The sequence below is a fragment of the Lolium rigidum genome, chromosome 1, assembly GCF_022539505.1.
Source record: "Lolium rigidum isolate FL_2022 chromosome 1, APGP_CSIRO_Lrig_0.1, whole genome shotgun sequence".
Classification (NCBI taxonomy): Eukaryota; Viridiplantae; Streptophyta; class Magnoliopsida; order Poales; family Poaceae; genus Lolium; species Lolium rigidum.
The window spans coordinates 214,815,554-214,841,273 of NC_061508.1; the positions used below are offsets into that span (position 1 = coordinate 214,815,554).

Sequence of the window (25,720 nt, forward strand, 5' to 3'; positions counted from 1 at the left end):
TTGACATATGTGCAGAACTCTTGCTAGAATACTGGACAAAAATATCAAGAAATATATCCACAATTCGACAGAACAAGTTATTCTGGTATTGGTAGTTCCTATGGCATGAAGACTTGATGACCATTCCATCGTAGCTGATACATCTCTATCTGATACTCCTACAGTAACTCTTAAGGGAAACATATAAGCTCAACACACTGATGGCTATTGTTCCCAATACAAGAACTTCTAGTAGGTGATGTGTGTAGGATAACGTTGCATAGAAAACAAAAAATTTTCCTACCGCGAACACGCAATCCAAGCCAAGATGCAATCTAGAAGACGGTAGCAACGAGGAGGTATCGAGTCTCACCCTTGAAGAGATTCCAAAGCCTACAAGATGAGGCTCTTGTTGCTGCGGTAGACGTTCACTTGCCGCTTGCAAAAGCGCGTAGAAGATCTTGATCACGATCGGTTCCGGCGCCACGAACGGGCAGCACCTCCGTACTCGGTCACACGTTCGGTTGTTGATGAAGACGACGTCCACCTCCCCGTTCCGGCGGGCAGCGGAAGTAGTAGCTCCTCTTGAATCCGACAAGCACGACGGCGTGGTGTCGGTGGTGGTGAAGAAGTCCGGCGGAGCTTCGCTAAGCGTGCGGGATGTGGAGGAGCGGGCGGCTAGGGTTTGGGGAGAGGGGGGCGCCGGCCACTATAGGGGTGCGGCCACCTTGGTGGTGTTTGAGGTGGCCGGCCCCCTCCCCCTTGTCCCTCATTATATAGGTGGAACCCCAAGAGGTGGTGTCCAAGTCTTCGAATAAGACCCGAACCAAATCCTTCCATAGGAGGGGGCAATCCTAGCCCAACTAGGACTCCCACCCAAAGGTGGGATTCCCACCTCCCATGTGGGGGGTGGCCGGCCCCTAGGGGGAGTCCACTTGGGACTCCTCCCCCACTAGGGTTGGCCGGCCATGGGGGTGGAGTCCCTTGTGGACTCCACCTTCCTTGGTGGTTTCTTCCGGACTTTTCTAGAACCTTCTAGAACCTTCCATAGAACCTTCCGCGACATTTTATTCACATAAAATGACATCCTATATATGAATCTTATTCTCCGGACCATTCCGGGACTCCTCGTGATGTCCGGGATCACATCCGGGACTCCGAACAAATATTCCAACTTCATTCCATATTCAAGAACTACCATTTCAACATCCAACTTTAAGTGTGTCACCCTACGGTTCGAGAACTATGCGGACATGGTTGAGTACTCACTCCGACCAATAACCAATAGCGGGATCTGGAGATCCATAATGGCTCCCACATATTCAACGATGACTTTAGTGATCGAATGAACCATTCACATACATTACCAATTCCCTTTGTCTCGCGATATTTTACTTGTCCGAGGTTTGATCTTCGGTATCACTTTATACCTTGTTCAACCTCGTCTCCGACAAGTACTCTTTACTCGTACCGTGGTATGTGGTCTCTTATGAACTCATTCATATGCTTGCAAGACATTAGACGACATTCCACCGAGAGGGCCCGAGTATATCTATCCGTCATCGGGATGGACAAATCCCACTATTGATCCATATGCCTCAACTCATACTTTCCGGATACTTAATCCCACCTTTATAGCCACCCATTTACGCAGTGGTGTTTGGTGTAATCAAAGTACCTTTCCGGTATAAGTGATTTACATGATCTCATGGTCATAAGGACTAGGTAACTATGTATCGAAAGCTTATAGCAAACAACTTAATGACGAGATCTTATGCTACGCTTAATTGGGTGTGTCCATTACATCATTCATATAATGATATAACCTTGTTATTAATAACATCCAATGTTCATGATTATGAAACTAATCATCCATTAATCAACAAGCTAGTTTAAGAGGCATACTAGGGACTTCTTGTTTGTCTACATATCACACATGTACTAATGTTTCGGTTAATACAATTCTAGCATGATATATAAACATTTATCATAAACATAGAGATATAAATAATAACTACTTTTATTATTGCCTCTAGGGCATATCTCCTTCGATCTCCCACTTGCACTAGAGTCAATAATCTAGATTACATTGTAATATACCTAACACCCATGGCATTCGGTGTTGGTCATGCTTTGCCCTAGGGAGAGCTTTAGTCAACGGATCCGCTATATTCAGATCAGCTGTGTACTTTGCAAATCTTTACTTCTCCATCTTCGATGTACTCGCGAATCGAGTGGTAACGCAGCCTTGATATGCTTCGACCTCTTGTGTGACCTTGGCTCTTGTGCATTGGCGATGGCACCCATGTTATCACGAGTAAATGATTAATGGGTCCAATGCACTAGGAACCACACTCGAGCTCTACAATGAACCTCTTCATCCATACCGCTTCGATGAAGCCTCCGAAGCCGCTATGTACTCGATTCCGTTGAAGACTTCGCCACCGTGCACTCGCTTCGAGCTTGCCCAGACTTACTCGCAGACACCATTCAATATAAACACGTACCCGCATTGTGACTTAGAGTCATCGGGATCGGTGTTCCAACTTGCATCGGTGTAACCATTTACAACGAGCTCTTGGTCACCTCCATAACAAAGAAACATATCCTTAGTTCTTTTCAAGTACTTTAGGATATTCTTGACCGTCGTCCGAGTGTTCCATTCCTGGATCACTTTGATATCTGCTAGTCAAACTAACGAGCATGTGCTATATCCGGTCTAGTACATAGCATGGCATACATGATAGATCCCATCGCCGAGGCATAGGGGATATTACTCATCCTTTCTCTTTCATCTGCCGTAGCCGGTCCTTGAGTCTTACTCAAGACCTTGCCTCGGTAACATAGGTAAGAATCCTTTCTTACTTTCGTCCATTCTAAATTTCTTTAGAATCTTGTCCAGATATGTACTCTGCGATAGCCCTATTAAGCGTCTTGATCTATCTCTATAAATCTTGATGCCTAATATATACGATGCTTCACCAAGGTCTTTCATTGAAAAACTATTATTCAAATAACCTTTTACACTGCTTAATAGTTCTATATCATTCCCAATTAATAATATGTCATCTACATATAATATCGGGAATGCTACGGAGCTCCCACTCACTTTCTTGTAAATACGAGGCCTCTCCATGACACTCGTATAAACCCAAAGTCTTTGATCACCTTATCAAAGCGTCGGTTCCAACTTCTTGATGCTTGCTTCGGTCCATAGATTGAACGCTGAAGTTTGCATACTTTGTCGGCATTTTTAGGATCGACAAAACCTTTGGGTTGTACCATATACAACTCTTCCTCAATGTCTCCATTAAGGAACGCCGTTTTGACATCCATCCGCCAAATCTCATAATCGAAAAATGCAGCTATTGCTAACAAAATCCTCACAGATTTTAGCTTCGCTACAGGTGAGAAAGTCTCATCGTAGTCAACTCCTTGAATTTGTCGGAAACCCTTTGCGACAAGTCGAGCTTTATAGACAGTAATATTACCATCGAGCATCTGTTTTTCTCTTGAAGATCCATTTATTCTCGACAGACCTTTCGGCTATCGGGTAAGTCTACCAAAGTCCATACTTTGTTATCATACATGGATCCCATTTCGGATTTCATGGCTTCTTGCCATTTGTTGGAATCTGGGCTCATCATCGCTTCTTCATACGTCGCGGTGGTCCTCATCATTGTTATCCACAATCATGACATTTAGACAAGGATCATACCAATCGGGAGTGGCACGTTCCCTTGTCGATCCGCGAGGTTCGAGTAGTTTCCTCGTTCGAAGTTTCATGATCATTATCATTAGCTTCCTCTCGTTGCCGGTGTAGGCGGTACAGGTACAACTTCCGGTATCTGCGCTACTCCGATCAACGAGTATAGATTCATCAATCTCATCGAGTTCTACTTTTCTTCCAGATCACTTCTTTAGTGAGAAATTCTTTCTCAAGAAAGGTTCCGTTCTTTGCAACAAATATTTTGCCTTCGGATTTGTGATAGAAAGTATACCCTATAGTTTCCTTAGGGTATCCTATGAAGATGCATTTCTCCGCTTTGGGTTCTAGCTTGTCCGGTTGTAACTTCTTTACATAGGCTTCGCAACCCCAAACTTTCGGGAACGACGACTTAGGTTTCTTATTAAACCATAATTCATACGGTGTCGTTTCTACGGATTTTGATGGTGCTCTATTTAAAGTGAATGCGGCTGTCTCTAATGCATAACTCCAAAATGATAATGGCAAATCAGTAAGAGACATCATAGAACGAACCATATCTAAGAGAGTTCGATTACGACGTTCGGATACACCGTTTCGTTGTGGTGTTCCCGGCGGTGTCAATTGTGAAAGTATTCCGCATTTCTTTAAATGCATGCCAAACTCATAACTCAGATATTCACCTCCACGATCAGATCGTAGAAATTTTATCTTCTTGTTACGTTGATTTTCTACTTCACTTTGAAATTCCTTAAACTTCTCGAAAGTTTCGGATTTATGTTTCATGAAATAGATATACCCATATCTACTCGGATCATCCGTGAAGGTTAGAACATAACGATAACCACCGCGCGATGCTACACTCATTGGTCCGCACACATCGGTATGTATGATTTCCAATAAGTCGGTAGCTCGCTCCATCATACCGAGAAAATGGAGTCTTAGTCATTTTTCCCATTAGACATGCTTCGCATCTATCAAGTGACTCAAAGTCAAGTGATTCAAGTAATCCATCGGTATGGAGTTTCTTCATGCGCTTCACTCCAATATGACCAAGACGACGAGTGCCACATATAAGTAGAATTATCATTCAATTTAATTCGCTTAGCATCAATGTTATGTATATGCGTATCACTACTATCGAGATCTAACGGAAATAAGCCATTCTTTTGTGGTGCTCGACCATAAAAGATATTATTCATAAAAATAGAACAACCATTATTCTCAGACTTGAATGAATAACCGTCTTGCATTAAACAAGATCCAGATATAATGTTCATGCTCAACGCGGGTACAAAATAACAATTATTTAGGCTTAAAACTAATCCCGAAGGTAGATGTAGAGGAAGTGTGCCGACAGCGATCACATCGACTTTGGATCCATTTCCAACGCGCATTGTCACTTCATCTTTCGGTAGTCTTCGTTTATTCTTTAGTTCTCGTTTCGAGTTACGGATATGAGCAACCGAACCGAGTATCAAATACCCAGGTACTAGAACGAGAACCGATGAGATAAACATCTATAACATGTATATCAGATATACCTTCTTTCTTCTTCTTGACAAGGCCGCTCTTCGGATCAGCCGGATACTTGGAGCAATTACGCTTCCGGTGTCCCTTCTCCTTGCGAGTAATAGCACTCAAGCATCAGGCTTAGGGCCGTTCTTAGGTTTCATAGGAGGCGTGGCAGCTTTCTTGCCACCCTTCTTGAATTTTCCCTTAGACTTGCCCTGTTTCTTGAAACTAGTGGTTTTGTTGACCATCAACACTTGGTGCTCTTTCTTGATCTCAATCTCAGCGGCTTTTAGCATGCCAAAGAGTTCGAGTAACTCCTTGTTCATGTTCTGCATATTGTAGTTCATCACAAAGTTCTTGTAACTTGGTGGCGGTGATTGAAGGACACGATTAATCCCCGATCTGTTAGGAATCACTATTCCCAAGTCACCGAGTTTCTTCGCATGCCCGGTCATGGCGAGCATGTGCTCACTAATGGAGCTGCCTTCTTCCATCATACAGTCTGAAGAAATGTTTCGATGCTTCATAGCATTCCACGGCTGCATGAGTCTCGAAAATAGTCTTTAACTCTTTCATCAACTCATGAGGATCGTGGTGCTCAAAACGTTTTTGAAGATCGGATTCCGGATCGCACGAGGATGGCACACTCGAACTTGAGAGTACCGAGTTTTCCGAGTCTCGTAAACAGCTTTTACTTCATCGGTTTCAGTTTCGCGGGAGGGTCACCTAGCGGTGCATCAAGCACATATTGCAGATTTCCGCCGGAGAGGAAGATCCTCACATGACGGAACCGATCGGTGAAGTTGCTACCGTTGCTCTTAAGCTTTTCTTTCTCTAGGAACTGGTTAAAATTGATTGGGGACGCCATCTCTACAACATATATTTGCAATAGTTTAGACTAAGTTTATGACAAATTGAGTTCAAATTTTAATTCAATATAATTAAAAATCTAGGTGAACTCCCACTCAAAACAATATCCCTCGCATTGTCTTAGTGATCACACGAACCAAATCCACCACACCATAGTCCGATCATCACGAGACAAGGTGTAATTTCAATGGCGAACACTCAAAGTGTTCATCATATCAATCATATGATTCATGCTCTACCTTTCGGTATCACGTGTTCCGAGACCATGTCCGTACATGCTAGGCTCGTCAAGGCCACCTTAGTATCCGCATGTGCAAAGCTGGCTTGCACCCGTTGTATGCACTTGTTGATTCTATCACACCCGATCATCACGAGATGCTTCGAAACGACAAGTCTTGGCAACGGTGCTACTAAGGATGAACACTTTATTATCTTGAGATTTTAGTGAGGGATCATCTTATAATGCTACCGTCGCGATCTAAGCAAAATAAGATGCATAAAAGGATTAACATCACATGCAGTTCATATGTGATATGATATGGCCCTTTAGTCTTTGCGCCTTTGATCTTCATCTCCAAAGCACGGACATGATCTCCATCATCTTCGGGCATGATCTCCATCATCGTCGGCGAAGCACCAAGGTCAATGGCGCCGTCTTCATGATTGTCCTCCATGTAGCAACTATTACAACTACTTTGAAATACTACTCAACATGAAATTTAAAGACAACCATAAGGCTCCCGCCGGTTGCCACAATACAATAATGATCATCTCATACATATTCATCATCACATTATGGCCATATCACATCACCAAACCCTGCAAAAACAAGTTAGACGCTCTCTAATTTGGTTTGCATATTTTACGTGGTTTAGGGTTTTCGATATAGATCTAATCTACCTACGAACATGAACCACAACGTTGATACTAATGTTGTCAATAGAAGAGTAAATTGAATCTTTACTATAGTAGGAGAGACGAGACACCCGCAAAGCCTCTTATGCAATACAAGTTGCATGTCGAACGAGGAACAAGTCTCATGAACGCGGTCATGTAAAGTTAGTCCGAGCCGCTTCATCCCACTATGCCATAAAGATGCAAAGTACTCAACTAAAGATAACAAGAGCATCAACGCCCACAAACCATTGTGTTCTACTCGTGCAACCATCTATGCATAGACACGGCTCTGATACCACTGTAGGAAAACGTTGCATAGAAAACAAAAAAAATTTTCCTACCGCGAACACGCAATCCAAGCCAAGATGCAATCTAGAAGACGGTAGCAACGAGGAGGTATCGAGTCTCACCCTTGAAGAGATTCCAAAGCCTACAAGATGAGGCTCTTGTTGCTGCGGTAGACGTTCACTTGCCGCTTGCAAAAGCGCGTAGAAGATCTTGATCACGATCGGTTCCGGCGCCACGAACGGGCAGCACCTCCGTACTCGGTCACACGTTCGGTTGTTGATGAAGACGACGTCCACCTCCCCGTTCCGGCGGGCAGCGGAAGTAGTAGCTCCTCTTGAATCCGACAGCACGACGGCGTGGTGTCGGTGGTGGTGAAGAAGTCCGGCGGAGCTTCGCTAAGCGTGCGGAATGTGGAGGAGCGGGCGGCTAGGGTTTGGGGAGAGGGCGGCGCGGCCACTATAGGGGTGCGGCCACCTTGGTGGTGTTTGAGGTGGCCGGCCCCCTCCCCTTGTCCCTCATTATATAGGTGGAACCCCAAGAGGTGGTGTCCAAGTCTTCGAATAAGACCCGAACCAAATCCTTCCATAGGAGGGGGCAATCCTAGCCCAACTAGGACTCCCACCCAAAGGTGGGATTCCCACCTCCCATGTGGGGGGGTGGCCGGCCCCTAAGGGGAGTCCACTTGGGACTCCTCCCCACTAGGGTTGGCCGGCCATGGGGGTGGAGTCCCTTGTGGACTCCACCTTCCTTGGTGGTTTCTTCCGGACTTTTCTAGAACCTTCTAGAACCTTCCATAGAACCTTCCGCGACATTTTATTCACATAAAATGACATCCTATATATGAATCTTATTCTCCGGACCATTCCGGGACTCCTCGTGATGTCCGGGATCACATCCGGGACTCCGAACAAATATTCCAACTTCATTCCATATTCAAGAACTACCATTTCAACATCCAACTTTAAGTGTGTCACCCTACGGTTCGAGAACTATGCGGACATGGTTGAGTACTCACTCCGACCAATAACCAATAGCGGGATCTGGAGATCCATAATGGCTCCCACATATTCAACGATGACTTTAGTGATCGAATGAACCATTCACATACATTACCAATTCCCTTTGTCTCGCGATATTTTACTTGTCCGAGGTTTGATCTTCGGTATCACTTTATACCTTGTTCAACCTCGTCTCCTGACAAGTACTCTTTACTCGTACCGTGGTATGTGGTCTCTTATGAACTCATTCATATGCTTGCAAGACATTAGACGACATTCCACCGAGAGGGCCCAGAGTATATCTATCCGTCATCGGGATGGACAAATCCCACTATTGATCCATATGCCTCAACTCATACTTTCCGGATACTTAATCCCACCTTTATAGCCACCCATTTACGCAGGTGGTGTTTGGTGTAATCAAAGTACCTTTCCGGTATAAGTGATTTACATGATCTCATGGTCATAAGGACTAGGTAACTATGTATCGAAAGCTTATAGCAAACAACTTAATGACGAGATCTTATGCTACGCTTAATTGGGTGTGTCCATTACATCATTCATATAATGATATAACCTTGTTATTAATAACATCCAATGTTCATGATTATGAAACTAATCATCCATTAATCAACAAGCTAGTTTAAGAGGCATACTAGGGACTTCTTGTTTGTCTACATATCACACATGTACTAATGTTTCGGTTAATACAATTCTAGCATGATATATAAACATTTATCATAAACATAGAGATATAAATAATAACTACTTTTATTATTGCCTCTAGGGCATATCTCCTTCAATGTGTCTATTGTTTAATACTACAAGATAAACTCTCAGCTGACAAGAAACACATATCACCAAATATTATAAACGAAGCCCAGCTTGTGTGTGAACTATATCGCTTGACTCAAAACTTGATTGGATTCATAACTTCTGATCCCAAACAAAGCACAAAGGTAACATCAGCTTTATGCCCAGAGACTGAAAGTGACTAACCACACTCCGAAGAGCTTTAGCCCATACCTAAATACCAAGAATATATATATCAGATACAAACATAATAGTTAGTACACAACAGACATAAGCAGGTCAACAACATTTTGATATATACTCTGATAATCTTACCAAGTGAGCCAGAGCAGGGCCTTGTTGTTGAGATAGAAAATGAAATCACTTGACGTCATGGCAAATGCAAAGCCATTCTATAGTTTAAGAGGTACTATTTCGTCACCGAGATCAAATACACTTAAAAAAGTAATAAAACTGAGGCAATATTGGAGGAACAATCTAGTACATCCTAATCTCTCAGCTGCCAGTTTTTCAATTGGAGCTTAACTGTATCTTTTTGTTGTCATCTGGTCGATACACTTTTGTCAGTCTTGGACAACAACTTGATAATCCTTGTAAAAATTTCGGTAAGAGTGCACTTAAGTTATTTCTTACATATAGTTATGTTTTTCTGATGATTGTGGTTGTTTTTGCAATTTGCAAAAAGAAAGACGGTTATGCAAACTCTGAGTACGAGCATATGACTGTGACCCCCCAAGATATATGTGGTATTGATATTTCACCCGTCTTTAGAGCATACCATTTCTCGTCTTGGAAGAAAAGGGAAATCTTGAAACTGAGGTAATTATTTAGAATAAAAATCAGCAACCTTTGGAAAATAATTGGCAGAAACAAAATTCTAAAATTGGTTGTACATATGAGTAATACATAGCCACACATTTGAGGAATTCATATCAGTAATCATTTTCTCTATGTTACAGTTATAGGAAAGGAGATACAAATAATATACATAGACTGATGTTGTTGCTTTTTTACATCTGATACATACAACTTTCAATGAAAGACTGGAAAATGCTCATCTTGATTAAAGATATTTAGAAAGTGGTGTACCAGTATTAAAAAACCAAGGTAAGAGGACTATGCTAATTAAATTTTATAATATCATATAGTGTAATCTGGATACTTGTGCCAAAGTACCACATTTCAACACAAAAACAAAACCAGTTAGTGGAGAAATTATTCTTGATTAAAGAAGGAAGTGATCACACTTAAAATATTTAGTAGTTCACATACATAACACACAAAGTAATAAGAACAAAAAAAGCTCACTCATCTTGACTGATATGATTGCCATCTTTCTATAAACTGAACTTCATCAATTAATGCAAAAGAACCGAGTTATATGAGCCAATCCGAAACTAAGAAATTGAGTGGATTACATACCTTGACTGTACACACTCCTCCTTCTTTGCAAATGAAGATACAGGTTATTCATCTGAATCAATCAAGAACAGAAGCAATTAGCAGCACACGCACCAGAGTTATTCTATCAGGGTCTAGGCGTCGGTGACTCGGTGCTCTGTGAAATTAGAGTTGTCGACCGAACACCCGGCTATATTCAGCACACGCCTGCCGTTCTCGTCGACCACACCAACCTCCTAGGAGGCTCGGATTGCGCAAATGCTCTCGTAGGCAGAGCCTTCCTCGTCGGGGTGCATCATATCATTGCCAGTGGTAACGCGTCTTACATCATGGGCGAGCATTGCTGTGAAAACGAATTTGAGAAGGTCATTAATTAGAAGAGGAAACTGCATGCAAGGTTCCTGGATGCTCAAATTTTTGTACCACATTTCAGTCTATGGAAAGATTTTCCAGTATAAAAATGTGCATGGAAAAAACTTATAAGTACTCCGGCAAACTCAGTGGCGACCACACTGCCAAGGTGGCTGGCCTTTCCCATGACATCTCCAATGCCCTTCGTCGAATCTTTCTACCAAGGTGTTCGTCGTTGTTGTGCTTACTGCTTGCTTCGCCCTCTGGAGTTTAAGTTGCCTCTGATCTGGAAAAGTCTTGATATAATGTTGAGTGCCCATTAAACTCAAGTGCAAATTGCTAATCGAAAGAATAGAGTTCCGAAATAGTGTCTAGCGTACTCAATTTCACATAACAATTAGACACTCTTGTCTCTAACGAATTGAATCATTTCACCATGGGAATGAACAGTGCACAATTTGTTTTAGAGAAGATATTTGGATAGGAAATACCTAACATGGCCCGAGTAACTCAACAGGTTTGGTCGGTCCAAACAACGACTTGAAGGCGGCGGCGTTCAGGACGAGATGTTGCCTCCTACATACATCGTCCACGGCGGCGTGGAGGCGTGAAACTGTTGTATCGCGTGCGTGGCGGTGTTAAGCGGCTGCCCTGACCAAATCAGTTCAGGGCGTTAACATTGTTGATGGGAGGAATCGCGAGCACCTGGGATCTGGGAAGAGCGGCGGCGGCCGCTGCGTTTTGGACGTCCCGTCCGTCGGGGTTGGGGATCCATGGCGTGCGCGCGTTAGCGATCAGGGCCATGGCTAGTGGCAAGTCTGACTTTTTTTACATCAATATATGTGACTTTATTTGATAACAAGGCAAGTAAATATTTGATGATAGCTTTACGAAATTTGATTTGATTTGATTGTAAGCTGAATTAGCAGAGCATTTGGAATAAGACCGTGATTGATTGAGACAATAATTGCCTTGAGCATTTGGAATGTCCGAGATTTTTTCCGGAGCAAGGAAATATATATTTCCTAATTAATTGATAGTGTGATTGATTATACCATGATTGCTACGAAATTAGATCCAACGAAACGGGGACCGTGAGATTATATTGGACATACATGATGCTCCGAATGACGACAATCAAAAGCGTTGAGTGTCAAACAACTCCAATTTAATAGTAAAAGATTGTAAATAGTAAAGATTGTAAAGATTGTGTATTCTTCGTGTACACTATTGTTTATTCGTCATAATTGTGACTGAAGATACAGTTTGCTTCTAGTCAGTAGAGAAATCTTTCCCATAGTCAGATTTTATGAATGCAAACCAAAGATATCAGGGCCATGGCTAGTGGCAAGTCTGACTTTTTTTTACATCAATATATGTGACTTTATTTGATAACAAGGCAAGTAAATATTTGATGATAGCTTTACGAAATTTGATTTGATTTGATTGTAAGCTGAATTAGCAGAGCATTTGGAATAAGACCGTGATTGATTGAGACCATAATTGCCTTGAGCATTTGGAATGTCCGAGATTTTTTCCGGAGCAAGGAAATATATATTTCCTAATTAATTGATAGTGTGATTGATTATACCATGATTGCTACGAAATTAGATCCAACGAAACGGGGACCGTGAGATTATATTGGACATACATGATGTTCCGAATGACGACAATCAAAAGCGTTGAGTGTCAAACAACCAACTCCAATTTAATAGTAAAAGATTGTAAATAGTAAAGATTGTAAAGATTGTTTATTCTTCGTGTACACTATTGTTTATTCGTCATAATTGTGACTGAAGATACAGTTTGCTTCTAGTCAGTAGAGAAATCTTTCCCATAGTCAGATTTTATGAATGCAAACCAAAGATACCGGAGAGACTGACCAAACCGCAAGGCAACAAGAACTCACTGTTAATGCACAGTGGAAATATCAATATAGATTTGCGTATGTCATGGTTAACAAGTTGGCAAGAACGAACAAGAACAAACTTAGTTCTGCTTTGCACATCACACGATCATAGCGTACACTTGCATTACACATGCTTGCAGTAACAAGGCAAAACAACTGACATAGTGACATATAAACAGCTAATTGAGAAAATCTCTCATAGGATCATCGTGGCGGACCCTCGTCATACGGTAGGCCTCCATATCTTCCGCAGTGACCTGGTCATTCCACTTCACGTTGTACTTCCTCTTTCTCTCGTCCATCTCTTCCTTCTTCCTTGTGGCCTCCTGAAGAAAAGGGAACCTAGCTTCAGCACATGCAACAATAAATAGACAAGGAAGCGCAAAGGTTGGATAAGAGATGCTAACCTTCTTTAGGGATTCCTGAAGCAACTTCTGGTCGAGAACAAGATCCTGAGGAATATCTGTTCCCCAAGTGGCTAGTTTCTTTTCTTCTTGTCGTGCAGGTTCCTCTGCATCAAGTAATTTCAAGTTAACTGGAGTTCATGACCATGGTAGCTGTACATGGTTAACACCTCAGTTGAACCAGTATATTCTAAAACAACTTTAATTGCATATCACCATCTGTTTTGCATGATCCCAAACAAAAGTATGTGCTAAGGTAAAACTAATATGAAGCAATAGAGTACTGAAACTATTTTCTTAACCAACAAGTTTCAGATAAAATAGAAGCACCACTTCCTTTTTCAGATAACACATAGATTGTTGTGCAATTGACCCTGAAGTGCACAAATATAGGCCAAAATAATTTTCGTCAACATACCTTCAGCAGCCTCCTTGCGTGCCATGTTTGCCTTCATCAAATCAGCTGATGCTTCAGCAGCCTCAATTCCAGCCAATCCTGTGCAGTAACTATTTTTGATAGTCTGCTTACAGCATTTATAGCCCCATTGATGATCTTTCCACCATGAACCCCACACTGTTGTGTGGTTATTAATTAACACATCCTCTTCGTATTTGCTCTTAGGAAGAGCTATATCCTGTAGGTAACAAAAATATATATACATTAGCATTCAAGACCATGGTAAGACCGAGAAATAGAGTGAACAGTCAAACCAGAATGATAGCATCCAATCTTAATTATGGAAACAAGCAAAATCACTGGCATCAAGTAGAAGAGAATTCAGTTCTAAGTTCATTTTATCTGAAACTTATGAACTTATAATACTACCAGAAAGCAATAACTAATACTTTAAGTGCACTGATCACAGATTAATAATAACTAGTAAGTGGGTGCGTGCATTCATCTTATTTGAGAAGTTAAGGGGATAAATGATTATCTTTGATGACTAAATACAAGAAACCTGAAGCATGTAATCATCTTTGACGCAACATGCTGCAGTTAGCTAGTCATATAGAAGATTATTACTAACAACATAAGACAGTCAAGCAGCAATTAAACACTTCAAACTTGGGGGCTGTAATCTTCTAAACATTAGAATCAAATCACGGTCTCACATCAGCACAAGAGTAACAGCAAATGAGTAGAAAGATATGTAATCATTAATGAGCACCACTGAGTATTTTGTACCAACCTGTCCCTTAATTATGCGGCCAGTCCGGTCGTACTCAATCTCTTTCTCACTTTGCCCAAGAAGAAGCTCGCGAGGGATTGGTTCTTCAGATGCAGCATTCCCATACTTCTCCATAATTTTGTCCTTGCCTTCAGATTTCAGCTTCTCCTTCTTGACCAAGAAACTCTTGAAAAGTAGTTCAGCTTGAGATGGGGCTGCTTGCATATGGAAATCCTGCCCCTTGTCAAAAGCTTCCCACGCATGGACATTGAGTTGTTTGAACTCCAGAGCTTGTCCACTTTGTCTATTTTGGTTATCACCCTATATCATAATAATACATCAGAATAATGAATCTATAGTGTAGCCAGGAGAAAAATTTGATGTGACTTTTAACAGTGCATATCAACTTGTATGTGCTCTGACACTTACCACATAGAATTTATCGTTGGGGTCTGCATCTGGCAAAGGATCCTCACGCATGGAACGGGTTTTTGGATCATAATACGCAGAGTTGACATCGAGATTGAGAAGATACTTTGCAGTGTCTTCTCTAATACGCAAATTCCTGTAAAGCATATATGCATTAGAACCGATCATTCATATACCTCATATTCACATGACTCAGTATAACTGAGTGTTTCGAAGGAACATCATAATGTTTTCAATCAGACATACCTCACAGTTCCAGTGCTTCCACCGCCTGTTGTGCGCACACGCTTTTCCACCTTAGCGAAATCCATTTGAGCACTCTCGTCAACTTTGGCCTCATCTATCTTGAGGCCATCCTCTTCATCCTCTTCGCTGCCCGCATTCTCACCATCCTGCTCACCGTCCTTCTCCTCAAGTTTCTTGAGCTGTTGTTCCTTCAGGAACTTCTTCCTGGCCTCTTCTCTAGCTTCATAATCTAGGATAACACGACTGTAGGTCGACGTATCGTAACCGTTCCAGCGATCACGCTTGCCATCGTAATCAAGTTCAAACGACTCCACTTTCTCATCTGGAGCTATATCCATGTTAGTCCATTTAGCTCCAACATTCCGAGGCCGCTCCATGCACGACTTCTTGTCATGAGTCATGGCTCCACAGCTGATACATCAAGAAAAAATATCCGTTAGAAAGGGTTGAATGCGCAAGACTACTAAAGAGCATCACTGCAGAAAATGTTTGCAAAAACTAAACATCGTAAACAGAACATCGCACTTACTTTTGGCAAGCGCCTTTCCTGTATTTGTTTGCTTGGTAAAGCCTGGCACCCCTATCGTACCACGCCTTGGTGTAGTTCGGGTCCGACTTCCATTTCCTCTGATGCTTCAAACTCTGCAACGCGTCATCAAAAAACCAAAAACAGAGTCAGGCTCCATTCATCCCGACTGCAGAAAACTAGAATTTCGCTAGGGCGAGCAACAACTCACCGGCTTCTCGGCGTTAAGGTACCATGGGGCCGAGGACATGTACTGCGGGATGTGAGGGTTAATCTCGTTCCCATCCTCGTCGAGTTCGGCAGGGGCTAGCCCCGCCTTACGCGCCTCCTCGAGCTCGAGCTGCTTCCTGTGGTCCTCACGAGACTTGAAAGATACTGCCATAACGCAAAAAAATAAGTTAGCTGTCGGCCGAAATTCGACACGGCGATCCAAAATAGGGCGTCGAACAGCCCGCGTGGCGAACTAAGAAACTCTAATTCTCGCCGAATCGAACCCTAATCAGCCGCGGGATCTAGAATCGGATCGAGTCCGCGCGGTTCACGATACAAATTCGGAACCGGCGAGAACCGAGCGAGGGTCAGGGGTACGGGACGATCGACTCACCTGAAGCCGTCGCCATGGCGCCCGCTTCGACTTGTCTCGCCGGCCCGGTGCGGCGGCGGCGGCGACTGGCGGCGAGATAACAACGAGAGAGAGAGGAACGCACGAGAAGAACCAAACGAATTTGCAGATTTGTTTTCTTCGCGACGATTTCCCACTTTATTACGTGGCGGCTAATCCGTAACCGCCAATGATCCGGTTCGGAAGCCGGAAGCCCGCGATGGTTACCGCCATAGCGATATGGGCCGTCTCGGCCCGTTTGAACCTGGGGAAAAGCCCACGAGGGCCCAGCGGCGGCGTCCCCACCCACCTCCCACGGCGACCCAGATAGGCCTCGCCATCGCTCTCCCATGGCTGCAGCTTCGCCGTCTCCTCGCCGTCGCAGGCTCTGACTGAAACCCTACGCACCAGAACCCACCGCTCCCAATGGCGGCCGCGACGGCGACCGCCGCCGCAGGGGCCGTGCTCGCCCCCGCGCTCGTCTCGCCCCTCTCGCGCCGCGCCTTCCTCCCGCTCCCTCGGCGCGCCGGCACCACCCGCTCCCTCCGGTAACTCGATACCACCTCACCTCGCCCCTTTTTTGTTCCCCTTCTCCGCGGAGGATTTTGTGGATTTACGCGATAAATTTGCCGGGAAACGGAAGGCTCTCCGCGTCGGCGGCCCCTAGGCGGCGCGGGGTGGTCCTGGTTGCGGCGGATGCGGCGGCGGGCGCCGACTTCGGCGACGAGGAGAGCTCCTACGAGGTAACGCCGGGATGGGCCGCCGAATGACCAGACTTCTACCTTATCTGGTACGACCTGCGTTGTGATTTTGTGCTGTTCCGGTGCTAGATTCTGGGCATCACCCCGCTCGATAGCTTCGACAACATGAAGCTGGCGTACAAGAGGAAGCGCAAGGACGCGGAGGAGCTGGGAGACGAGGACCACTTGGCCAAGGTTGCTTGGTGTTTCGGACATTGACTGACTGTGTGTTTTTGGGTTACACGTGATATTAGCTTCGCTGCCGTGAACTAATGGTGGAGTTTTCGGGGTTTCAGCTGGAGAAGGCGTATGATACTGTGATGATGCAGCAGCTGCAGTATAGGAAGAAAGGGGTCACGTATGGATCGGTCGAGGTCAGTTGTTCGGGAGTGCATGGATGCTGATTTTTAACACTTCGGTTCGCTCACAAATGCAGGATTCTCATTGCATTAGTGTTACTGCATGGATATCTTTATGTAGCATGTTTGTAGAAGGAACACTCTGTGTGCAGTAGTATTATATTGGCAGAAAACACAGAGTTATGCCCCATAAAACGGAGTAACTAAGCATATTAGGCACTGCAGTCACATATACTACAATGCTTTTAGTTTTATATATAAGTTACGCAGTGCATTGTAAATATCTAAAGAAATGTACATATGGGTTAAATCCTTCCAACTCCTTTCCTAATACTATGTTCCCGATTGTCAGGTGTCAAAGGATATCAAGTATGCTGACAATCAACCCATAGTTCCTTGGGGACCTAGGTACATTTAACTCAAGTCCAATATAAGGAATTTATATTTCATTGGTTTGGCGAGATATTTTGTTGGTACATTTGAGTATTTGACTGGTGTGATGCGTGTTATGAAAATGGTATATTCTCTATTACTCATGAACGTCATCACAAAGATGCTGGTGAACGTCTATCAGAAATTTTAATTCGGCATGACAAGCAGGCCTCTCCACAAGTGTACACTGTCCTGTTTAGCTCCGCCTTCCCCATGTTATGTGTTTATTTACATACCAATGACCATAATTCTTATTTTGTATGGGCAGCAGTTTTTTGTTCACAAGGATATGTGCACTGACCACTTGCAATTAAAACTAAACAGCAGCATCCATGTGAAGCTAAAAGTGTTGATGAATTTGTTCTTTCTGCAGACCCTCCAAATCAGCAGTAAAGGATGTGCGCATAAATATGGCAATTTCTGCAGCGATTGTATGTTAAATCGTTTCTAGCTATTACTGTTCTAATTGTAATCATGTTTTTATGCTCATCGCTGTCTACTGTTTGGTTCTGTGTGAATCTGCCAATTCTTAATAAAAGCTACAGATTTGAAGTTATCAACTCTAAATTATAATTTGGGACTAATCAGAATGTTGGAGGATGCATTTGAATTTTTCATAGGCATTGATGTTGAAAGCCTGTATTGTTACCAATTACTCATTCTATCTCAAAATTTACAGCGTATTTTGATTCTTAAAGACAAGGCTTTGACTAACATTGTCGATATATGGTTTAAGTGACACAGAACTGATGTTATTAGTTTTGTATTTAAAAAGACCTGTTATTGTGATTGTTGGCCAAAGCCTTGTCGTAACAAATCAAAATACACCTTACATTTGGGATGGAGGGAGTACCCTCCTTTCAGCTGAAAATAGATGTCATTGTAGACTAGAAGAGTTGGTATTCATTACTTTTCATTTTGTTTTCTTTGCGTGTTTGCACTTGTTAAATGTTGAGAGTTACGAGTTGCCTCTCTGCATCGCTCCAAACAGAGTCTCTTCTAGAACCCTGGTATGTTTCCCAGGCAAATTAATAAGGTCTAATAACATATTAAGGTGTTGATATTTTCCTTGTCTTGTGTGGCCAAATTTTGATGCATCTATTTGGACAAAGGAATTTATGTTTATAGATATTTATTTACTCCTACAAGCATATGTTATCTTCAGGCCGATGATTTTCTTGCAAACGATGTTTATGTAAATTATAACTGCAGGTTGTTTGGATTGCAATCATCGGTACTGCAGACTGGAAACCCTTGCAGTTCCTGTGTTTTGGCTTCTTCTACAGAATACTTCAGAAGCTGAGGGTTACTGAACCACCAATAACTCCAATATATAATGTGAGACCATTTACTAATCACTCATTGGCCTGTAATTTTTGTGTTTTACTGTACAGTGTTGAACTATTATTGCTTTCATTGGTTTGATATTTATTCAAGGGTATCTTATATTTATCCAGTAACTGTCACTAGGAAAAACTTTCACGCAATCACATTCTGGTATTTTCTGCAGGAGTATGGTGAAGTTGAGGGAAGAGGGGTACGGATGGCAAAACGAGTATTCCGCGCTTTGGGTTTGATATTTGGATGTGTATTTGCTGCATCCCTGGTCAGTGGGTTATCTCAATACTACCTTCATTCCATTATATGAGGCTTTTTTTTAAGTCAAACTATGTAAACTTTGACGAAGTTTTTAGAAAATATCAACATCATGTACAATACAAAATCAATGTCTTTAGATACATCATGAAATATATTTTCATATGATATCTATATAATATTATAGTCGTTGATAGTTTTTCCTAAAAGTTTAGTCAAAGTTTACTAAGCTTGACTTCTCAGAAAAAATATAGGTTGTATTCATTGGAACGGAGGGAGTACAATATAGTGCCACTAGATATTGATCGGTCTAGCTGCTGCACTATTATCTACCTATGAACGTTGTAGTTTTCATTTTCATTTTGGCTGACTATCCTGTCTACTGGTCTTTTCAGGGTTACACAACAGCTCTTAACGTGGTTGAGTTTTCTTGGCAGCACACTCCCCGTATTGTTTATTACTACCAGGTATATGATAAACATTAGTGTGCTCAAGTGTTTTTCGTATCAGATGCAAGTGCTTGTAGATGTATCAACTGTATGCGTGGAATCATGTGAGATATAATTAACATTAGTGTGCTCAAGTGTTTTTCATATTAAATTCAAGTGCTTGTAGATGTATCAACTGTATGTGCAGAATCATGTGAGATATACTTAACATTAGTGTGCTCAAGTGTTCTTCATATCAAATGCAAGTGCGTGTACATGTAGATTCATATGATCATGGTGCAATCATGGAAAAACACGCAAATGCATATATATAGAAGTAGAGTCGCTGTAAATGTATGTATCATAGAGGCCAAATTATGGATTGCAAGTCGAGGACACTTTAGGTCCTTGGTTGTATCACATTTTCTAATGTGTACTTCGCCCTGATCAAATGTTTCTGTTTCATTAATTGTTTCAGGAGTTGATTGTAACAGCAGCTGCATCTGTTCTGCTGTGCATCACTGCTTCATACTACCGGTAAACAACCCTAGAGGAATTTTATCGTCTCTTAAGAGTACCTTTGGATGTTAGGATGACGAGGCCTGCTTCACTGGGACGCACACATGTGGACTGGTGTTATATTAGAGGGAAGCCAAAACGCAGACACAAAATTTTGAAATATACTTGTGCCAGCTTTTGAGGTAGAGAATTCTGGGTGCAAGTTTGTGTTTGAACAATTGTGGAACTCACTGTGCGAAAGATGATGGCTGGTGAAAATGTCGTGTGCATATCTAGCAGTGTAATGTATGAAAGCATGTCAGATTCTGATCCATGTGAAGACCGATCACTGATGGATACTTGTACTCGCTTATTTGTTGGTTTTGCTCATTTTGTGCTTTACTCGCACGGTGCTTGTTGAAAAACTGCAACGTTAGGTCTAGATTTTGCGCCTACAATTCTCAAAATGCGTAGAATTGCTCATATAATTATCAAAATGCAGATATTAAATATAATTCTCAAGTTGCAGATATCTGGACCTAAATTTGCGCCTATAATTCTCAAAATGCACGAATACTGAGTTAACCATTAGATAATGATCAATGGCTGATGTCATCAGCACAGAAATAACAAATTCTCATTCAACTTAAAATAGATTGCTCTATTCTGTTGAATCCGACTTAAGAAATGCTTAACCAAGGAAATGTTAGAGCATCTCCAGCCGTTGGCGCTCCTCACGGCCAAATCCGGCTTTAAATAGCGTCGGATTGGACGAAAGTTTCGACCGGGGAGCGCCGAAGTTCCAGCCGTCTCTCCGGTGTTTGGCGATTTTGAGAAAAAAAAAACGTCCGTGGAAACGTCCAAGATCAAATATAGTTCGGCGAATTTGACCAATTTTGCTAACATTGGGCTTATTTTTATAAATAAACGTTACAGTTCAACAAAACAAGACAAGTTTTGAAACAAATCAAATGGAAACTAGTTGGTGTTGCCTCGAAGCGTCTATATGTGCTCCACCAGATCATCCTGCAGTTGTTGATGCATTGTGGAGTCTCGAATCTCCTGATGCATAGCGATGAACGTAGCCCACGATGCCGGCACCTGGTGGTTAGGCTGTGCAAGAGGACCCTCTTTGTCATATGGTGCAGTTTGCTCGCTCGGAGGAACCGGATACTTCTGCTCATTCTCGATAATCATGTTGTGTAAGCACACACAACAGTTCATCACCTCCCACATTTGATCTTTGGACCAAGTCAAAGCGGGGAACCGGTCACAGTGCAGTCTTTTTTTGTGACCCCTGTACATTCCCTGCCAGGAAAACGGACAGTTCTTCCATTTCCAATGCATGCAGTCAATGCTTCCAAGCATCCCTGGAAATCCTCGAGCTCCATTAACAGCGAGCATCTTAGCAGTGTCTTCGATAATGGGTGATCTCAAGTAGATGTCCCCAAACAGTGCTATCACCGCCATGCAGAACCGGTAGAAACAATCAAGGGTGGTGGACTCCGCCATCCGAAGATAGTCATCGGTAGAATCACCATGAGCTCCATATGCCAGCATCCGCATAGCCACCGTGCACTTTTGGAGGGCGGAGAACCCTGCCATGCCAGTGCAATCCAACTTGCATGTGAAATAGGAGTCGTACTCTCGAAGGGCATACACAATTTTCATGAAGAGCTTCCGGCTCATCCTGAAACGACGCCTAAAAACAGCCTCACCGTGCAATAGATCGTCGGCGAAGTAGTCGGCGTAGAGCATGCAGTAGCCCTCCATTCGCTGTTTCGGCTTGCACTTCCGGCGACCTCCCACCACGGCGACCAATGGCCGCCTCGGCGTACAAGCCGGACAGGCAAGCTAGGATCAGCATGTGCTCCTCGTCTTGGGCGGCGGCTGTCATTTCTTCTTCAAAAATCTCGGCGAACATTTGCTCCTCCTCCTCGTCGGAGTCCATGTCCGGCCAGGCAATTGGACGAACACCTGCCAGGCGTGTCGACGAGGCGTGACGCGAGGGAACTTTTGCAGGGCAGAAAATACGTAGAGGGAAGGACGGGCGGCGGAATATAGGTTGTTGGGTGGAGGAACGACGGAGTTGGCAACCGGCCGACGGATTGGCGAGGGGTGGTGCCGACGGCAACAGAGCAACGGGTGGGGAGGGGGGATTTGCGACGAGAAAGTGGTGGGGTTCGTGTGTTCTCTCGCCAACAGAGCGAGCCCGTCCCCGCTTTTCTCTCATCCGGAGTCGCCGAGCGCACCCCGAGGGGGCGGGGGGATGTCCTGGGCTCTCCGGACGGACGAAAGGTCAAATCCGAGGGAAAACGAGGAGCCAAGGGCGCGGCTGGACCGAATAACGTCGTCCGGATGTAAAAAACGGCTGCCGGGGGCCTCGTCGGAGAGACGGCTGGAGATGCTCTTATATACAGTTATGTTGGCACTTGGTAACAGTTGACATGTTCTCTGGTTTTGAACAGAAAAAAAACTGTCACACAACATATAGGTTCAATTAGAACCACTGAAATATTCAAGTGATATGTTTGACAAATTCCACATCAACTTCTTGATTCCACATCAGCAAATTCAGTATATAACAAAATGGTTATTTACGAGTTACATACAAAAGAATGGGACATTTTCTCTTTAGAGAGGAACTGACATTGTTTGTAGTCAAATAATATGGCTATACAAAATGCATTATCTAGCACAAGCTGGCTTCTTGGAACCATAAATCCATTTTGGATTCTAACACTTCAACGGAAGTAATGCTGAAGCTATGAAGACCAATCCACCTGTCAAGAGAATCAACCACTGTTACCAAGTCCAGCCATCATCCCCGTAAATGTGGCTACTGCGAATCCGAGCACCGCACCAGCAAAAACCTGGTAAGAAAATTCAGCATCAATAATGTGTTTCATATGTGAGACGAAGAATGATAAATGTCTTGCGAGGCTTCGTAGAACAATTACAACTTTGGTTTTAATAGCGTGCATTTTCATGAGAGGTGTTTTGGCTCCAGAGCTCCACTGATCTTGGCATTTAAAAAAATAAATCGAAAATGGTATTTTAAAGTTCCAAAAAACATTATGTAGCTACATACACATGTTATCTAAATATCTGCAGAGTTTTGCTAGATAATACGCTGTATTGTAGGCTACACAAAAATCACAAAATTGCCGCTCTGGAAAGGCAAAAAAAAAAACTTTTTTCCTAACATGTCTTTTTTGTGCAGATCACATATGAAAAAAATATTTCGATGCAAATTCCGTCGTACATATTAAACATGTACATATGTACTTGTATGTTTTTTTTCCAGATTTTTTGACATAAAAATGAACTTTTCAGTTCTTTTATAAAAAAAACGAGATCACTGGATCTTGGGAGCTACAAATGATTTTCGGCATTTTCATTAGTTAAGAAGCAAATATGATGGAATAGGGAGTAATCGATTAATCGGTGTTAGTTCATGGATAATTAGACATTCATCTTCCTCACTGCGGTTGATAAGGGAGCAATAGATCAAACCTGAGGAGGCGTGTGCCCTATGAGCTCTCGCAGTGGTCTTGTTTCAGCAAGTGGATGCTCTGATGGTAGCTCGTACACAATTTGATTCAAGACCTAGGAATTCATTTGAAACGAGTTATAATTGAAGGACAATGGAAGTATCACCAGAAGAAGAATAAACAATTTATGCATACATCTGACAGGAAAAAATTATGGTGCTACCCAAGTTATGTGTATGGACTTGAATAGCATGTCCTCTCAGGTTTACAAATTTTCTCTAACGCAGATTGCCACTGACTTATGTTGTTATAAGGTATAATGTTGTAAGACCTATTTAAGTGAACTTAAGCAACAAAGTTTATATGATGCTAGTACTACAAACTACGAAGTGTTACAGCAAATCAGCAGTACAACAGAGCCTAGATTGTAAGCTAGGCATGCACCTTCGTAGCCTAGATTGTAAGCTGAATGGCCACCACTTGCCACTCATAAAGTTGTTCCACGCGGATGAATATTAGACCAGTATCACATGACATGATTCTGTTTCCTCCATAAATTATTTTGCTTTCGGGTGGTTACAGGTATTTGAAGGTTTCAGGTTATACCTCTGCTTGCCTCCCTGCATGTAGCCTAACACCAAAAGCATCATACATCACCTGTAAAGATTGCAAAAAGAAAATAGCTTTAGCCAAGATGGTGAAAAAACAGTAACGGGTGCGTAATGCAGAACGATGCATTTTCTGAAGAGGATAACAACAAAATCATAGTCAACATCACCAACTCATCAAGATACAGCAAGCCACAACGCAAGATGCAGGACAGGCAGGGATGGGAGTTAAAGCACATGATACAACGGTGGGATTAAGTGGAGAGCCTAGCTGGTGTATGGCTGTACCTTGTAATGTCACCTTTCTCCATGATTGATTTGAGTACTGTCCTACTTTCTACTACTTGTTTCCTTAACTTTACTAACAAAGTCAGGCAAACTACAATTTTTTTCTCAAGGGATGGAATAGGCACAAGTACATTTTCAGTCAAACGATATCACCACCATGGCCCCAACCACATCCATTATCCACCATGTAATCCAGCGATTTCAGCAATGTGTTTAATACGCTAGCAGTTTCGTATCATCTGATTGATAACTGAACTATGATGTGCTGTCTTTTGGTGTCTGATACAGTAGAACTTTTGTTTTGAAGGTTTATACCAAAACTTTGATCTTGACTTGCAATTAACTACTGAAGCGATCCAACAAAAGGACGGAATGATGCAGCAGATTACCAAATTACTTCCAAAAAAAATGGTATAGTATTCGTCAGATCGAAGGAGCGCTAACCACGGAGGCGAAGATGGCGGCCGTGGCGAAGAGGGAGCTGCTGAACCCCTCCTGCAGGCCGATGGCGACGGCGAGCGCGGTGACGGTGGCCGAGTGCGAGGACGGCATCCCCCCGGACCCCACCAGCTGCTTGGCGTCCCACCGGTTCTCCTTGTACCTACAGGCGCGGCGCGGATCCCGTCACGGAGAGCTCAGATCCAGCCGGCGGCGAGAGAGAGGGAGAGAGGGAGAGAGAGGGCGTACCATGTGGTGAAGACCTTGATGGTCTGGGCGATGGCGAAGGCGAGCACGGCGGCGACGAGCGGGCAGTTGGAGAAGACGGCCAGGTAGGAGAAGGAGGGCGACGCCGAGGGCGGCGGCTGAGTGGCGGTGGCTGCGGCGGCGTCTCCCATGGTGTTCTAGAAGCTTCCGCCCTCGGCCTCCGCCTCCTCCTCCTTCCGAGAAGAGAAGAGAAGAGAAGATCCGGGTCGGCTCAGACACGCTTACCGGGGACTGGACTCAGTCGTAGGGGAACTAGGCAGGAATCGCGACTGGGGATGGTGGATGTGTCCGAGCTGGCAAGATGGGCCCGCTAGGCTGTTAGGGTTGGTTGACATGTCACCACTTGTAAGCTAAAACCACACATGTAAGAGCATCTCCAGTCGCGTCCCCCAAACCGTCCCCCAAACGGCGTCGGATCGAGCGTTTGGGGGACGAGTTTTGTTCGTGCCGTGTTTGGGGGACGTCGCTTC

At 43.3% G+C, this 25,720-nt stretch overlaps 3 protein-coding genes across 3 annotated transcripts; 1 reads left to right on the top strand and 2 right to left on the bottom strand.

Annotated features, from left to right (window-relative positions):
• Positions 1 to 12,746: 12,746 nt before the first annotated feature.
• LOC124654859 (pre-mRNA-splicing factor SLU7) lies at positions 12,747 to 16,121 on the bottom strand. Its single transcript, XM_047193843.1, has 9 exons — positions 16,106 to 16,121; positions 15,713 to 15,876; positions 15,505 to 15,617; positions 14,976 to 15,386; positions 14,730 to 14,865; positions 14,322 to 14,621; positions 13,550 to 13,766; positions 13,135 to 13,238; positions 12,747 to 13,053 (listed from the first exon to the last, which is right to left on the bottom strand). The coding sequence occupies exons 1-9, from the start codon at positions 16,119 to 16,121 to the stop codon at positions 12,907 to 12,909; spliced, it is 1,608 nt and encodes a 535-aa protein (XP_047049799.1). The 3' UTR covers positions 12,747 to 12,906.
• Positions 16,122 to 16,500: 379 nt separating this feature from the next.
• Positions 16,501 to 20,520, top strand: LOC124689700. Its single transcript, XM_047223189.1, has 10 exons — positions 16,501 to 16,650; positions 16,746 to 16,845; positions 16,933 to 17,037; positions 17,139 to 17,216; positions 17,554 to 17,609; positions 18,007 to 18,064; positions 18,846 to 18,971; positions 19,144 to 19,239; positions 19,625 to 19,696; positions 20,136 to 20,520. The coding sequence occupies exons 1-10, from the start codon at positions 16,529 to 16,531 to the stop codon at positions 20,196 to 20,198; spliced, it is 876 nt and encodes a 291-aa protein (XP_047079145.1). The 5' UTR covers positions 16,501 to 16,528; the 3' UTR covers positions 20,199 to 20,520.
• Positions 20,521 to 22,683: 2,163 nt separating this feature from the next.
• Positions 22,684 to 25,396, bottom strand: LOC124683122 (uncharacterized membrane protein YuiD-like). Its single transcript, XM_047217693.1, has 5 exons — positions 25,233 to 25,396; positions 24,990 to 25,146; positions 24,256 to 24,306; positions 23,672 to 23,764; positions 22,684 to 23,028 (listed from the first exon to the last, which is right to left on the bottom strand). The coding sequence occupies exons 1-5, from the start codon at positions 25,379 to 25,381 to the stop codon at positions 22,951 to 22,953; spliced, it is 528 nt and encodes a 175-aa protein (XP_047073649.1). The 5' UTR covers positions 25,382 to 25,396; the 3' UTR covers positions 22,684 to 22,950.
• Positions 25,397 to 25,720: the final 324 nt, after the last annotated feature.

What these genes read in the sequence shown, in the direction of transcription:
- LOC124683122 (XM_047217693.1), bottom strand. Translation starts at nt 25,381, where the DNA reads ATGGGAGACGCCGCCGCAGCCACCGCCACTCAGCCGCCGCCCTCGGCG. An exon ending in ATCAAGGTCTTCACCACATG is followed by an intron (nt 25,147 to 25,232) that starts GTACGCCCTCTC and finishes CCGCGCCTGTAG; the next exon opens with GTACAAGGAGAACCGGTGGG. An exon ending in ATGCAGGGAGGCAAGCAGAG is followed by an intron (nt 23,765 to 24,255) that starts GTATAACCTGAA and finishes ATGAATTCCTAG; the next exon opens with GTCTTGAATCAAATTGTGTA.
- LOC124654859 (XM_047193843.1), bottom strand. An exon ending in GCCGCATAATTAAGGGACAG is followed by an intron (nt 13,767 to 14,321) that starts GTTGGTACAAAA and finishes TGTTACCTACAG; the next exon opens with GATATAGCTCTTCCTAAGAG. An exon ending in TTCAGGAATCCCTAAAGAAG is followed by an intron (nt 13,054 to 13,134) that starts GTTAGCATCTCT and finishes CCTTTTCTTCAG; the next exon opens with GAGGCCACAAGGAAGAAGGA.
- LOC124689700 (XM_047223189.1), top strand. Translation starts at nt 16,529, where the DNA reads ATGGCGGCCGCGACGGCGACCGCCGCCGCAGGGGCCGTGCTCGCCCCC. An exon ending in TCACGTATGGATCGGTCGAG is followed by an intron (nt 17,217 to 17,553) that starts GTCAGTTGTTCG and finishes CCCGATTGTCAG; the next exon opens with GTGTCAAAGGATATCAAGTA. An exon ending in CAATAACTCCAATATATAAT is followed by an intron (nt 18,972 to 19,143) that starts GTGAGACCATTT and finishes TATTTTCTGCAG; the next exon opens with GAGTATGGTGAAGTTGAGGG.